Source organism: Ambystoma mexicanum, chromosome 11 (assembly GCF_040938575.1).
Source record: "Ambystoma mexicanum isolate Mex_15411 chromosome 11, UKY_AmexF1_1, whole genome shotgun sequence".
Taxonomy (NCBI): domain Eukaryota; kingdom Metazoa; phylum Chordata; class Amphibia; order Caudata; family Ambystomatidae; genus Ambystoma; species Ambystoma mexicanum.
The window spans coordinates 991,251,523-991,268,620 of NC_090934.1; the positions used below are offsets into that span (position 1 = coordinate 991,251,523).

Genomic DNA, 17,098 nt, shown 5'->3' on the forward strand with positions numbered 1-17,098 from the left:
GATATGATATCACTACTCACCCATAGCAAGAAAATGGCATCACAACCAAACTGTAATAACGGATTAGAGTTGGGTTGTGACATCATAATGCCTGCTTCTTGAACCAGCGCAGAGCAGAATTCCAGCTGCGGCTGCAGCACTTAATCAGAGTCGGGACTAGTTTCCTGCCTCCTACCTCGTAACTAACTTTGGACAATTAACCGCCGTGGTAGTCTCTTTTTTGCGCTCTCCAGGAGTGTAGCCCAGGAGAGCAAGAATGCATCTCCACGTTATCATTTAATTGGGGTGCATTTGATTAAACTGCTTACATTCGTTTTCTGAAAAACATGACAAGTTGTATATGGGCATGTGTTTCCACCCAACGCATTCTACGTGAACACGTATCAACAACTGATATATCGCTTACATTGGAGTCAGTGAGAAACTCAGTATAGCATGGTATGTCTTGGTGTGGCAGTGTATTATTAAGGAATAAAATACCCCCTACTGTACATAAAAAGGATATTGCAAAGCACTCAGGCCTTTTGGGATCAAACAGAGGAAAGAGGCCGAAGAGGCAGTTAACGGTGCAAAAGGCAGCTCTCAGCAGAATTTCAACTAATACTTAAGACCTTATGAAAGCCATGTCAAGCATTTCAAATTCCGCATGTTCGAGCACTGAACCAACTCCCACGGTATCTGCAGTAATTCCCAGATCGAGCCATGAGGGACATTTTTCTGAGACTGCGTCTTAACATACTCCCGACCAGAGAGATTTTGACAAAGACAAAACAGTTGCCCGAATCTCTTGCCTTCTGTAGATTCTGCAAAGTCAGAAACCATTTAGAGACTTTATATCACATCATCATGGAATGCACTGCCTTAGACGATAAAAGAAACTTGGTCAGAGAGATTTTGTCCCAGTCAAGAACCCAACATGAACCAAATCAACGTTGGGCCTTAATACTGGGAGGAAATTACACATTCTTAAATTTTAGAGCTATTCAATTCTGGAATTCAGTAATGACTCAAAGAATCTGGAATTGAACCCAAATCTATGAAATATAGAAAAGGAAATGTAAATATGTCAAACTAAATGAAATAATCCGTTTTATATATTTGTTAGTATAAAAACATGAGCGGAAAAGTTTGTAATAAAACTAAAACATTAAATAAAAAAATTTAAAAAGTATTTCAAATTCCTTTGTTTCTAATTCATTTTTCTGTACAAGTCACAGCTAAGTATGGAGACATTTATGGTCATATGGTTATTTAGTAGGATAGGGGGTTTTACTGCAGGTGTTTGCACGTTACCACTTATTCCAAACCATAAATCTGGAGCAGACATTCTAAGGTATATATGTACATTGCAAGAAATTGATAAAGTCATTTATAACGTGCATATGCACAAGTGTTTCTAGGTGCAAGGATACTGCAGGTCACTCTGATTTCTGTGAACGCAACACTTCGATGACCTGCAGGATCCCTACAACTTACAGTAGGCAGCGGTCGAAGTGTATGAAAAGAAGTAGTGGAACTGTGTTCCCTTCTGGACTGCCCCGCTCCCCATACACCCCATCGCCGTGGCAATGTCTAAAAGAGAACAAAGAAATGCCAAGCGATAGTCCAAGCACACCAACACACCCTGCCAACACTATCCAGGGAGGGTGTTTCATGTATTCTAAACAAATAAGACTCACTGATGGAATTGGGGAAAATATCTAATCAAAATATCAAGCGAACTTTTTTAGGTAATTAGTCGCTAAAGGCCATCAAGGGAATTCAGTCCAAGCGGATCAGGACAGGAAGATTGTAGGAGCATCCTTGCACCCTTCAAAGCAGTGATGCTAAACACGCCCCCACCCAATGTCTTGATATCTATAAACAAAGGCTTGCACTTCTTAAGGGAGGAATACCAAGAGCCATGACAGAAATAGAAGAGCAGGTAGGCAGAGACCCACGGGCATTCCTACTGCCTTTCTGAACCCTAGTGACCAATGGCAGACTAGGTGCTAATGGCATGGCGCTAGCATTCCAATACTCAGCATGTGCTCCTAGAAGGGTCCAATTTATGAGAAAACGTCTCAAAAGAACTCATTCTTTTACAAAATGATTAGGGGAACTTGCTTGTAGATTGAGTGATCTGGTAGACACAGGAAAGAATCCAAGTAGAGTGGTCATGCTTGCCCCCCGGCATACTCTACAAGTGACCATCGTTGCAGTGTGGTGGTGCTCACTTGGAGGGCCAGAGGGAGGGAGGTCAGATGCTCCTGCATAATAGTTCATTTGATGTCTGAGTGGGATTCCTGAGAGTGCCCCCAAAACATTGCCTCGAATAAGCTGAAAAAGATGAAATGAAGAAACGTCTGAATTGAACAAACCCGTTTCACACTGGCCCATGGGGGGTGCAGTGGAATCCATCAAGGTGACAGTCCATGCACAAATCTACACTTAGCATAGTTTAAAGCAAGGGGGCCTGCAGCACCCTCTTGCTTAAAATGCTTGGTTGCTCTCCCTAGGTGTGCAGAAACCGTAAACCGCATCCTTCTCCTGAAGGTTGGAGGAAAACCAACATCATGTTGGTTTTCTGGGTTCCCATGAATACTGTGGCCCAAAGTCAACTGCAAGCACTTACTGAAAACCGAATGGTCAGCAACCTCTTGATAAATGCAGTTCTATGTGAAAACGTGGCCAGTAAACAGAAGTCCTGTGAAAAAATCATCTGTAAATATTAGTAGTGTCAAAGGTGAAAATATTGCCATTTAGAAGACTGCCAAAAAGAGCTATTTGTAAACACAAGCCTGTAACCCTAACACTGACCCAAATCCCTAAAATCCAGCCATTACCCACCGCTTCATAACTACCATAACTCTTTCGCCAACCGTTACCCTAAGTCAAACCCCCAAGACCTGCTCTAACTGTAACCCCTAGGTTTTCATTAACCCTAACCTGTACCTCAATCTTTGAATGTTGTGCAGCATGATGCAATACACCACATCAAATTAAATAAACACTTAACATAATCCAACACCAGCAGCCCTCCTCAACCTTCCTAACCCATGCGAGTTTAATGCTGAACACTTGTGTAGCAAAATCACTCACCGTAACCGTAAACCAGGCACTCACCGCCCTCCACAACTTCTCTAAGCCTAACCATCAACAGCGCAGAATCTTTGCCTACTTTTCCTCTGCATGGCTTCACTACCTTTTGCTTGGGGACTTTTTCAGTGCAATGACTTTCTCACAGACTGCTTAGTTGGCGACATTGTCCCTAGATTCCCCATAAATCAGGACTGTAGATGATGCAACTTGATCTTCAAGCAAAAGACTGCCATGCACCCATAATACGGGGGCAGTGCTGCTAGCCAGAGCTCACCATCAACCTCGCATAGCCCCAGCCTTGCAGCCCCTTCACTGGTAATTAAGTGTGCTTTAGGCGCTCCACTGGACATACCATCAACTTTGTCCACGATTGCCCATATCTTGCAATTCCATTATGAACCAGTCGGCAATCTGAGATGTGTGACCTCTCTCTTTAGAACTGCCCCTTCGTTTACCAAAAGATGGACCAAAGGGCAAATACTCTCTGTGGTCGCAGCACATTTGTGGAATCGGCACATCAATAAGATCCACTGTTCATCATTTTACTTTCCCCAGACCTTTGGCGCCTTCACCGGCTGCCTGCAATACATTCAAATAGCTGCTCCCGGTGTAACATATGCCGTTCTAGCATGTCTTAAAGGTCAATATTGGTAGTTATTTCATAGGGTCACTTCTGCCCCCCCTTCTTAAATATCAGAATTACCACTGATCGCTTCCAGGATGGGGGGGGTAGGTCCCTGTGACTTGTTAATGGTCATTGAAAGGGCTAACGTATAGGAAACTGTCTTCTTAGATGGAATGAGTGTAATGTGCGGTGTAAGAATAGTATCCAAGTGTAATCCATCGATTGCACAGGCCTCTATGCACGGCTGGACTGCACCACTGGGACACAGGGACTTTCCCTGGTAGGCCTCGGGGCAAAGGGCCTCTTTGGCATAGCAGAAGGATACAAAATCACGAGACCGGAGTAACGAGCCTGAACATCTAGACAGCCTGGGTGGTTCGCATTGAATTGGCTGCAGTGCCAGCGCTGCGCATTTCTTTTCTTCTCGCGCCTGTGTATCTTGAGGGGCACAGCCCGGGTCATCCGCATGTGCCCTGCCTGGCTAAAGCATGTGGTGTGTGCTTGCATGTCGCATCACATCACAAGATGCGCTCTGCACATTGCAGGTCGGGTCGACCACAGTGCACTGGCCTGCTATGTTCCGATGACGACTGGAGGCAGGCGAACTGGAACGCCTGAATCAGCGTGCAAGAGTGGGATTATGATTGCTCGGTGCCCGGATGGGAGTGTTCTACAGCACTGCACCAAGCAATCCTGGTGTGCAGAACTGAACTATCAATCTCTCCCAAACAGCACTGCACTGGTCGTCCCACTAATGCTGCACTGCATCAGGTACCCATCTAGCACAGCCCTGAACCACTCATCACAGTCATCTCTTCCATATGATATTGCACTGCACTATCTACTGTACCACTCTAGTGCAGCGCTGTAGTCGCCATCAATCCAGCACTACATTTCTACTCTAGTTAGATACAGCACCGCAACACAACCACTACATCTCCAATACAGCACTGTACCAGTTATACCTTTAGCGCTGCACTGAACCAGTTACCCCCAAAGAGAAGCACTGCACCGGCCATCTGTAGCACTTGTTGTCAGTTACTTGTTTTAGATAACACAGCTCTGACACTGCACTTCTCTGGTAACTCCTCTCGCAACACACTGCACCCGCTGCTAATCTAGTGCTGCTGCACCACTAAGTTGTGCCTCTAGCGATGTCACTAAACCAATTATCTCTTATATAGATCCATTTACCATGATTGTACTGCACAGCACTTGTGCCCCCCAGCACTGCGATACAAGGGTTTCCTGCTTAACTCTCACACACTGCACTGCACCAGTGAGTGACCCCTCTGGCACAGAACTGCAACATTCAACAACCCATATGCATTTTGCGGTGCTTATTACATCACCTATACAGCACCACACCGCCACCAGTTATTCTTCCTGCACAGAACTGCTCTCATCTGGAGACGCTTCTCACACGGCACTGCAGTGCCAGTTACCTAGGTAGAACTGCACACATTTATCCTCCAAGCGCAACAGTGCAGCAATAAAACCTCTGGTACAGCACTACGCCAGGTGCTGCTCTAGTGCAGCGTTCCATCAGTGATAAGAGAACGATACCCTCAAGATACCCTCAAGTAGTTCATCGCAGGTAACTCCTACCACGTGACGCAGGGCTGCACCAGTTACCTCTAGTCTGTAACGACACTGCTCAGGTGTAGAGCACGGGGGCGCATTCCCAGGGCCTATGGGGGGCCCCCGAGACTCACGGTCACTGCATTACCTGGGGTCGCTGTACCAGCAGACGCGGAAATGGGCTGAACTTCTGGGACTGCGGGTAAAAACGAGGCAACTATCATCAGCACGCATTCTGTGGTGGTGGGTTCATGTGTGGTCGTGAGAGGAGGGCACTGGTGAAATGAAAAATCCTCCTGAGGAATCGACGTTAAAATCTGTCTGAGCCAAGCTTGAATTGGGGGCAATAAGACAACCTGGCTACCATTCTAACTCTTCCAAATAGTGTACCGAGGCAGTAGGAATTGTACAAATGATTTTTGCAGTTCCATGGCCTGCAATCTTCTTTGCTTGTGTTAACTCTCTTACTGCCCTCCATCCCCCAAACACTAATGACCTCCCCGCATGTGGCGCACTCTCAAGAGTGAACTTTCTGATGTGACTACAGCGTACTAATGAGGCAACGGTTGCAGGTGCGCCAGATTGCACACAACAGTGAAGGCGGGTACGAAGGCTACAGGGGACATCAGGCTACCAGTATTAATTACATCTGCATTCACAATAGGGCTTTCATGGCAACTCGAGTCCTTTAAAAGGGGTCGTTAGTCACATAATGCATAAAAGGTGTTGCACTTACGAAGAGGACTTTGGGGTACAGGCAGCTGGTGGTGTGGGTGGGGAGGGCTGTGCTGTGTGCACAATTTAATGCAGATACACCCCTCCATCTGGAGCAGCTGGATTGTGGAAGGTGGGACACTGCAAAGGGATCGGGACCTCTGAGGGGCGGGCCATGATGATGCCTGCACCATGGAGGGCCACTGTGCGGTTTTGGTCGTTTTGACCGAATCGAATGGTTCGCATGAACCATTTGTTCTAAAAATGCTACCACCAAAGGTTCGAACACCAAAAGTTTGAACCTTTGGTGGTAGCATTGTAAAAAAGAAACGGGGGCTGCAGGGGTGTCCCCCGCATCGACCCACTCACTATACTTTATGGTATAGTGAGCAGGGGTTATGGGGGACATCCCGCAGCCTCCGTTAAAAGAAAAAAAAGAAAAAAGGACCCTGCAGCGCCGGTTCCTGATCACAGAAGTGAAAGGGAACTGGTGCTACAGGAACCCAGCGTGAAGAAGAAGGTAAGTGGGGTTTGTTTATGTTGGGGGTGTGGGTGGGTGTGGGGTGTGTTGTGTGTGTGGGTGTGAGTATGTAAGTGTGTTCGCATGAGAAAGGTGCAAACTTTTGCTAGTTCGCACCTTTCTCATGCGAACGTTCCGGCCGCAGCAAATTCAGCCGCCGTCGGATCACTTAGAATCCACTGCACATGCAGCATTGCTACCGGAATATTCCAGCACAATTCCATCTTCGTATATCCCACTTCTCCTCACCTCTCATTTCCTTTCTCCCCCATAGTGCTTTGAAACACCTTGGTGTCCGTGTTAAGCACTGTATAAGACCTATAGCAATGTTTCTGTTTCCAGTCCAGCCCTGTCTCTATGATGTGTCTTTGTAGACGTGTAACTGTCAACCTTGATCCAATGCAGAGTAACTGCGATGGCATAAGATTGCATAGTAGCATAATTACAGCACCTACTTTCAGTTTAAGCTCATGAGGAGACATTCGCCCTACAGCATTTTGCTGATTAGAGACTGAAATGTTGAGCCGATAATTAACTGTTATTGACGCTGGAACCGGTGTACCCTGTGTGAAGAGAATTGGGGGTTCAAAGAAGTAACTTGACATTATTCTGAATGTTTGCGATAGTGTTAGTTAAAGGTGGCTGTGCAGAACCGTGCTCATTCTGTTTGTTAAAATGATAGCTGTTGTTGAAGTGGAAGGGCACACAGAGGTGCACTTTGCCATTTGGACAGCAGAGGGCAACCTAACACTGATCAATTGCATCAGCCGAGTATGGAAACATACCTAAGCATTTTATATATATAGATAGATGTGCTGTACGTGTTCCATTGGGCAACTCATCAACTCAACCCATCCTTTCGGAACTCGACATTCCATTATTATGCCTCTGTTGGCAACCCTAGATGAGCTAGCACTCTGCTTAGAACCACCCCTTGATTTACCAGAAGACCAAATAGGGAATATTCTCTGGGATAGCAGCAAATTCGTGGAATGTGCACCTTGATAACACTGCTGTAAATCATCATACTTTCCAGAAACAAATCAAGAGATGGCTCTTTCATCATAGCTACTCATGCCTAAAGAGCATGATCATGCAGTTCACCTTGTTGCTGCAATCTCACATCCTTCTCCTATGGGGCACCAGTGCCAACAGGTCACTGTGGTATTCAAGAGGATTACCCAAAAAAAAATAAACAGCATAGGTTGGGCCTGGGGTCAATAAGAGCAAATGTAAACCATGTTAGCATAACATTTGCAGGCTTTAATGTGCAAGGTCTGACAGGCATTCTGCTCTGAAACCCGATTGAATGGGATCGGGCCTGTGACAGCACATTTGGGAGTACAATTATGTCCACTATTTAAAGCAAGTAATATTCTCAGAAACCTGTGTAACATACCTGGAAAGTATTTATACCCTGCAATCGCTCACTCAATATGGGCATCATAAGGAAACCTGGCAGCAAAAAGGTCTAGTTATTTCGAATAAAGACACCCTTTTAAAGATCATTTCTATCATTTTTAAATCGTTAAGAACAATTCAGAGCAAAGCCTTAAGTGAAAGAAAGTTGCTTGTTACAAATCATCTCGCGTTCATATCTCAATAACAATATATTTTATAATTAATAGATAAAAGTGTAAGATGAGAAAAATGGAGGAAACAGTGACTTTTCCTTTTATCCAAGTGAGCATAAGGGCTGTAGAGCTTCAGAGATTAGATTTACCAAGTTGGTTCACTCTAAGAAGGTCGAACCATATTTTGCTCCCAGGTTCAATGAAGTTTTGCATTTTGAAGTGAAAACAGCTGTAGAGATGGTTTGTTGAGCATTATGGGTGCAATACCTGTGATCGTTTGACTCCTGTACCCTTTGAACCTACCCCTATGCATATTTATGTACTCTTTTTGTATATCCACTAGTTAGACCTGTTGATTATGTATTGCCTTTCTATGTGTACTTGTCCTCATTCTGTAACTAAGCTTGAAGTAATCTTGTATGCTGAGGCGCCCAGTTACCTAAGGTTCCGGCGCGCTTGACAAATAAATAAACAATGTCTTAAATGATAAGGCTAATAATCAAACAAATGTTGCAATCATTAATCATTGTTCACCAGTGCAGTGTTGTGATTGTGCTATTGTTTCATGAAATTGGGTGTCTAGTCCCCAAGGCCCCACTGAAACTAGCAAACTCACATTGAACAGTGTCAAGAGGGCCCTGAAGTCATGTCGCTAGGCTTATTGGTGAGTGGGTCTCATACTCCCAAGGTGAAATGTCCTCTACCCCCCAGGCCAAAATACCAATGTCACTCCTGTACATTTCTGATGTCAAGAGGTGGCTAATCTTTTACTTTAATCCATCTGCAAACCTAGGAAGTCGAGCATATCACCTTTCAAATATGTGATACCATACCCACAACCAATAAAAAGAAAATTCCCAAAACCATGAAATGTCCACAAAAAGAAAGCAATTTTACAACCCCATAGAGTCTCTGTTAGACTGAACTGGGTTATTCTGCTACCCTGGAGGGTGTATGTGATGGAAAGCTATGAATACCAATGAGCCAGTCAAGCAATTTAAAAGACAGGTTCCTCATTACGGGTCAACCAAAAAAGGGTCGACCGGTTTCTAGAATACTAAGATTTCTTGCATTCATCAGGACAAATGGTACATTTCTTTGACAAAGTGATTTACTGAGCATCCGTATATTGGCTATACTTTCATCTTATGTGCATGTAATGGTGAAAGGATATAGTTTCAGTGACTCATCACTTCTGCTATGCAGTTCTAATTCAATCCATGTTTTTTGGGCACTCATCACTAAATCACACCCGCAACATCAATCACAGTGCTTTGTTTTATGGATACCGCATCACTAAAAGTTCATTGCCCAAAGCAGAGTTAATCCATGTCAGACGGCGGTGTCCACGTTGGAGACTCTACCGATGACTATACTGAAGAGTTCCCAAAAATCATGGAGGGAATTAGAACTGCACAGCAGAAATAATTTACCACTCAAATGATCTATTTTCACCATTAGGTTCAAATAAGGTAGAATTATGGTCAATATAATCCACCCAATTCTGTGGAGGAAACCTTTCAACGCCGCCTCTTGGGACAGAATATACACAGTGAGAGCTTAATTCCATCTTCAACTCTATAAGAGCCACCATAAACTAGGCTTTGCAGCCCCACATTACCCCCGCAACCTCCACTAATGCAGGAATAGAAGACTTGGCTTACTAACAGTTGAGAGCACTGGCTTGAGATGCTTGGCAGCAGAACAGCACCAGTCCCGTTAACGCGAGCACCAAGGCGCCGCGGCTGATCGGCGTCCTCTCCATCGGCCTCTTGGTCGAGTAACAGGTGTGGATTTGTTGAAACCTACTGTCTGGTTTGGTGCACATTAAACACGTACTTAAACTCGTGGTGCAATGGCTGAACACACTTTTGGAGTCAGAGTCCGCTGTGGAGGGCTGCTGGGTGGGCAGGATTTGCTGTGGCAGAGGATGTTGGGAGCACGGGGGCAAATCGTCTAGCAATGGCCGCGTTAAAGACCCATGCCAATGGGTCGGCAAAGGGTCTTGTAAGTTTGACCGCGACGGATGCCGGGAGTAGGGTAGCCTCAGTTGCTTGCAGTTGAATTGCAAAGAATCCAGGGAGTTGGACTGCAAAGGATGCTGGGAGGTGGATACCTTCAGTTGCGCCGAATTACTTTGCAAAGAAAGATGGGAGTTCCACTGAGGAGGATGCTGGGGGTGCAGAGAGTTTAGTTGCAAACAACGCAGCCTTTTGGATTGAAAGGAATGCTGGTAGCTGGACTGCCAGGGATGCTGCCAGTGGGATTGCAAAGGATGTTGCAAGTTGATCTGCAAAGGGCACTGGGGGACGGGTTGATTAGAATGGCGGACTGTGGGTCGCTGGTGGTGTCGTGAATTTGACTGCAAGGATTGCGCATGATGGGATGGCAGGGCCCTTCGAGAAACGTAGCACATCTTAGAGCCTGCCTTTAAACCTGCAAAAAACAAAAGATAATCATCATGAAATGTAGAATAAAATGAAAAATGAACATATAGCTTCACGTCTATGACTTTACCCAAAAAAGCAGCATGATGAAAAAGCATATGTATCAATAATGCATGATGCAAAGGTACTCCGCCTCATTCTGAGTTTGCCGGTGTCCTGGTAGAAGAGGCGCTAGGATACAGTGCAATGTCGTTACCGTTCTCCAAGAGGGGATTTGCCGTTGTTACCAGCAATGCCGATGCCAGTAATGGAGGCTTTGTTTGCCGGTAGGGTGCCTGGGTTCCCTCCAGCTTTTAGCTGGTGGTAAACCAGGTGCCCCACCAGCAAACCAGTAGTCAGGCTGTCTGGTAAAGTGCCGGTATCCACGAATACTGGCAAGGTTTTACCGGACCGCCCAACTTGGAATAAGACCCACACTGATTGCAGCAGTGAACACTTAAAACAGAGCACTGATATAAACGTGCACCTCTGCCAATCAAACCGAACACTGTGAACTTGCATTTACCCAAACAGACAAAAGCAAACATCAATGCCGAAAAAAGGGCCAAAGGCACAAGAGCTGGAAACAGTGACCCCTGGACGAGGGAAGGTTAAAAGGGAGCTGAGCGAAGGTGAAATGGAGTTCTGCTGATCATAGGGCGAAGCGTTCTTCATACCAGCCCAGGAGTAAGAACCACTGCTGCCAATGTACATGAAACAGGTCAACCAACTGTCAGGGTTCCACTAGATGGTTCTGCATATGATCATAAAGAAGTTCCGCGTAAATGCAAACATTCCAGAACACACAGTAGAGTGAACGGCTCTCACTCCAAAGCAGGGCGCTCTGTAACTCCTCAGAATCATGGTTCGTTTGTTTACATGCTTTCAGGAAACGTTATGGGTTGCCGTGGAGACGCTGGCACCTTTTGCATTTGCGCGGTGACCTGACCAGCATTTAAGCCCCACCCCGTGCATAGCGGTGCTTCTGAATTTGTAAAAACTCTTAAGCTACGCATCTTGTTACTCTGTCTCCTGGTTCCTCGACTCTTTGTTTTTCTACGTGACTTCTTGCATGGTTCTTGTCTATTGCCTTCATTTTACCTGCCCATTGTTAGACCCCGAACATCCACGGACTGCATTGTCTCTTCCCACAAGTCTTACCTGCTCATTACTAGACCCGGAATGTCCGCGGACTGCCTCGTCTCTTCCCATAAGTCTTACCTGCTCATTACTAGACCCGGAACGTCCACGGACTGCATCGTCTCCTCCCACAAGTCTTACCTGCTCATTACTAGACCCGGAACATCCACGGACTGCATCGTCTCCTCCCACAAGTCTTACCTGCTCATTACTAGACCCGGAACGTTGGCGGACTGCCTCGTCTCTTCCCATAAGTCTTACCTGCTCATTACTAGACCCGGAACATCCACGGACTGCATCATCTCTTCCCACAAGTCTTACCTGCTCATTACTAGACCCGGAAAGTCCCCGGACTGCCTCGTCTCTTCCCATAAGTCTTACCTGCTCATTACTAGACCCGGAACATCCACGGACTGCATTGTCTCCTCCCACAAGTCTTACCTGCTCATTACAGACCCGGAACGGCCACGGACTGCATTGTCTCCTCCCACAAGTCTTACCTGCTCATTACAGACCCGGAACGGCCACGGACTGCATTTGCATCATTCTTCAAGTCTTACCTGTTAACTACTTACCTTGGAAACAACCATGGACTGCTTGGTCCTCTTCACGTCTTACCTGCTTGCCAAAGCCTTTTGGATTATTCCAGCTACAGTAATTTCTTCATCCTCCGTTTTTCTGCTTAAAGACTTTTAAGGAACATAAAGAACTGTCACGCATCGGCGCAAGGATCAAAGAACATCAGCGCAATGGCGCAAGGATCAGATGACTCGTTAGGCGTCCTCATGCCGGCGGGAATAGGAAACAGGACATTGGGTTTCCAGGACTACCGCCTCATTCATCAGAATTCAACTGCTGTTTGTCACCTGTCCACTCAATTGGTAAGCACATTCACTTTGGTTCATGCTTTGTTCCCTTCCACCACTGTCCTTCCGGTAATTGTTGCATTTCTTGTTTTAGGGTACTCACCAATCTAGTTCGGAAACATTCAGTCCCATTTTGAGTTTCTTGCTTGTGAGTATCTGTTCTTCATCTTATTTTGAGATAACAGTACCTCTAGCCAAATGTTAATGCTTGGTTACTTTTTCTTGCAGCCAGCTGTCTGAGTACCAGGGTGTACAAACATTTTCGGGCAATACTCACCTCAATCTGTCCTTTTGTACTCTTGAGGGGTATATTGTCAGAAAGACCAAATTGCGTCTCGACGTGTCAAGCCACCACAACTGGATTTAGGCCTTGGTCTCTAACACCAACGTGCAGACGCTAACCCCAGGCCAGGTGCACATATACCCCTGCACTAATGACGATCCCTGCATTGCATCCCATGGTTACAGAATCACATCCCATCCCAGAAAGCCAAAGAGATCTAAAATGAGCCCCAAAGAAGTTAAGCACGGCATTCATTATTTATTTATTGCATTCATGTAGCACACAGACCCAAAAGGTATCCCGGCACTTGTACAGAGTAGGTAAAGCAGATACGTAGTATAAAGGACAAAGAAATAAAGGGCATAAAATAGACGACATCTTAGTCGTATTAAGACCTGCCGTGCGACTAATAGGGTGGGCCTGAGGGCGAAGTTTGAAAGCGAGAGGTGGGGCACAATTCAATAGGTACTAGGGCACAGGTGGGGAGGAGCTACTCTTCAGGCCCCCTTACCCCTTCATCCAAGTTACAGGAGCATGAATCCTATGATACAAAACTACACTTACACAAGTACAGCGTCTACTATACAAAGCTCAAGAAGCAACCGTGCAAGTTGCCTGAAGGCCAAGCACAGTAAAACCTACTGGATGCCCATAGCTGGCCTCCCTTCTGTATGGCCACGACTGTGAGGGTGTGTGAGGTGTGCCACACAAGGAGGCACTGATGAACTCAAATCAAAAGGGGATCGAGGGTGTACTCTGCAAAGGATTACCAGTGAGTCAGAGACGACTTCAGCGGTGTTGAAGTTCGCTGTATTGGGCAAGCAAGTCTCTGCAGCCTCTCACCCGCAGGGAGACATGGAACTCGCATGGTGAGATTATAATTTGTGGAGGAGAGCAATGGGAAACATACCCTAGCCTATGGGAGAGCTTAAGCAAGCAACAACACTCTTTAGTGTTATGCAATAGAGGAAAGAGAATGACAGCATACAATGGCGTCGCACATTGTGCTAGCACGTTAATATAAGAAATGAATACTGCATGCAGGTGTCAGTCCTAAAAGAAAAAGTGGGGGAAGTCATTAACATACCAATTGAATGTGGCCTCACCAGAAATTAGAATATCAAGCTTCCCTCTGAAAAAGTGGGGGGTCTCCGTCCACCAGCATGTACCCTTGACTTGAGGCCTGGCAGCATGTATGGGATTTATAAGGCATGCACCTAGCTGGGAAGCAACAGAGTGCTATACATAGGGGATTAAAAGTAAGGATGCCAATACATAGTGTGGTATGGCAGAGCAATGATGCGCTTAACACTCGAGTTAGGTGGTAACAGAATAACTTATTAGCAGTGCACTGGTTGGATAAATGTTCTGTAGTCCCAGGGTCTCCATCCAGTAGATCGTGAGCTACTGGTATCTCTCCTGGCACTTCCCAGTAGCTGTTTTCGTCAGACACCAAAATGAGCACACTGTGTTTATTTTGGGGTCTTAAGTCCCCGGGCCTCTTTCCCTGCTACTTCAATATCCTCTCCGTGCAACAGTCAAAAGCTGTGTGCACGGCGAGAGGGGTAGAGGCTGCATTGGGGCTCGAAGGGCTTGGGCAGTGTCACAACAAGGAGCTATATATGAATAACAACAGCAAATAGGAAATGTGTGTTGTGACCTTTGTCACCAAGAGGTGCAAAGGATGGCTGATTAAAAAGGGAAGTGGTGCACAAATATGCATGCTATGTGTAACAAAGCTGAGGCTGTGATGGTTTCAGTCTCACTGTGTTTATTTAGATGCATTTCAGTTACCATTACTTTGAATGCTAATATTTGTAGGCTTCCAATCAGAATGGGTAAATAAAGCTACAGGTGTAATCATTTTTTGCTGAGTGTGATTGTGGGTGTGTGTAGAAAAAAAGACCATCTGTGTCCCGCTTGCAAGGAAAAAAGATACATCTAGCGTTAAGTGTTGGTCAAACTGCAATTTCTTTTAAAATTGAAGATACACAGTTCTCCATTTTTAGCAGTAGCCCCAACTGGATGGAATTTGCTGTGATATGGAGGAGCCCACCTCTATGCATGCCCCAATATAAGAATTCAACCGCTAACAGCAATTTTACACTTATGTAAATGTGGAAAACTACTAGCGGACTGCATTCCTGTGCCTGCCACTACATTTAAAAAAACTAAACAGGAATTTAAAGTCACATGTGCCATTAATGCCAGGACTTAAAAACATGATTTGATAGTTCTGTTTCATCCTTTGTTTTACAAAACAAGAATACAAATGTAGTAATTAGGTGGGAAAAGTGAGTAGTGGTTTGCACTTATATACTTTGATATGTATAGGATTAATATAGCTTAAACCTAGTTACTTAGGAACGGAAGACTGTATAAAACAGAGTAGTGAATACAGGGAGAGAACACAGAGGAGAGCCATGGGATGGGAGAACAATTAATAGGGTTGATCCCCTTTAGGCTATGTACACAAATGGGGAGATTTACAGAGATATGCGAGGAACCTTAATGAACATGTTTAACTTCTGGCAGGGAGTTTTCAGCCTTTCAATACTGGGTTGAAATGGTGCAATTTATGTGCAGTATTTTTGTTAACAATCGGACAAAACACCATCCAATTTACAAGTAATTCTCTAACACATGGAAAATTCCCATATGTCTGAGGGAGCTACACGTGCAATCCAGGCATGGCATTGGTCATGCATCAGAATTAACTGCATTATTCCCACATGCAGAGGAGGTGATCCTGTGAGCTGTTCTGCGTTACTGCCACCTTCATGAAGGGCATATGGGTGCCAGGTCACTACCCAGTATGAAATAGTCACCCCTCGCTACAACCATACTCTCTTTGCTCAACATTTTTATTTAATGATTTGTACATTGTATGGTTGGGTCGTTATATGATTTGTGCAGATTTCAAGTCATCTCTACAAAACTATTATTTTAGCTCTGTGATTTTACACTTTTTGCATATAACGTGATTTTTTTTTAATCTTTCCAATTATTTTGACATAAAAAACATTAATGGGTAGGCAACAAAGTAGATGTGGCCTCATTTCCCTTGATGAATGCTGTGACTTGGCATGTGAGCAATGTTCATGAGCAATGTTCATGAATTGGGGATGTGCTAAACTGGCCGAGGATTTTATTTTGACAAAGCAAAATGTGGTATGTGCCAATTTAAAAAATATAATAAATGGTAGAATACATTGATTGAAATACTCCCCAGATTGTTTTTGCACATGCAGACCCAAAAAAGACACAAACTACCCTTGTTGAAATCCTGGAGGAAGATGTGGCTGCACCATCCAACAAAAAGGTAAACGTTGCCCATTTCCACCCAGAGTGGGAAACCAAATTCTTTTTTCTTCCAGCATAAAAAGGAAATGTGCATCTTTAATCTACGGTGCCCAATTTACAGTGGGCAAAACAGCAGACCGTTGATGGGCATTTTGCAATAACATACACAAACTATGAAAATTATTTTCCCTAAGGAAGATGTCTGCGATCCGAAAAAGTAGGTAAACTAAATGCTGCAGTGCAAATGCTGCTACAGAGGCATCCTTCAAAGTTGCTAATTATTTGATGAAAAACAAATGCACTTTTACAGATGTTGCAATTGTGTAGGACACAGTGACTCCAGTGACAGCATGTTGTAAAATATTTAAAAACAGTCCTGAATGTATGTCTGCCATGTCAGGTGTGCAGTTAGGTGCAAGCAGTATGGCAAGTAGGGTATCTGCACTATGACTTTCTGGTTCTGCAAATATACCTTTTGCAGATGAACTTCCTGAAATCAAAACATCTTTGATCCTATCTGACAGCATCTGAGTGCTGTTTAAAGCTGCACACCAAATACCTGTGCACTGGAGGATAGCGAGCAGTGGCAGCCTTCACATTGAACGTCCCGATATGATTCCTACATTCTGATATTTTTTGACAATTATTAGGAGACTTTTTTTTAAAGGAAGGAAATAAAGATGTTTTTGAAGTTGATATGATAAATGCACATTTTCCTTTTTGTATATAAAGAACAAAGAAATGGAACAAAATAATCTTAGTACAAATGCTCATACTCATGGATATCACCACCCGAGCAGCTCTCGCCAGTAATTCCCACCTATTGGCCGTTAACTACAAGTAGCTCCTGCTAACGTATAGGTTGGAGACCCACCGATACATGGGTGGTCCCTTCTCGTGATGTTGGGAGATTGCTCCCATTTGCTAGCTCGGATTCTTGTTCAGAAAAGTAACTGGGGGTGGTTTTCCTCAACGCTCATATGTG

General features: G+C 44.8%; 1 protein-coding gene across 2 annotated transcripts in view; it reads right to left on the reverse strand.

Moving 5' to 3' along the window:
• The window catches only part of LOC138504001 (inactive cell surface hyaluronidase CEMIP2-like), a 721,493-nt gene that overhangs the window by 584,757 nt on the left and 119,638 nt on the right, over positions 1-17,098 (reverse strand). For both annotated transcript variants that reach the window (XM_069624166.1, XM_069624167.1), the window contains exon 2: positions 9,764-10,531. In XM_069624166.1, the coding sequence (XP_069480267.1) occupies positions 9,764-10,511 (748 nt within the window). In that variant the 5' untranslated portion in view covers positions 10,512-10,531. The remainder of the gene's footprint in view (positions 1-9,763; positions 10,532-17,098) is intronic.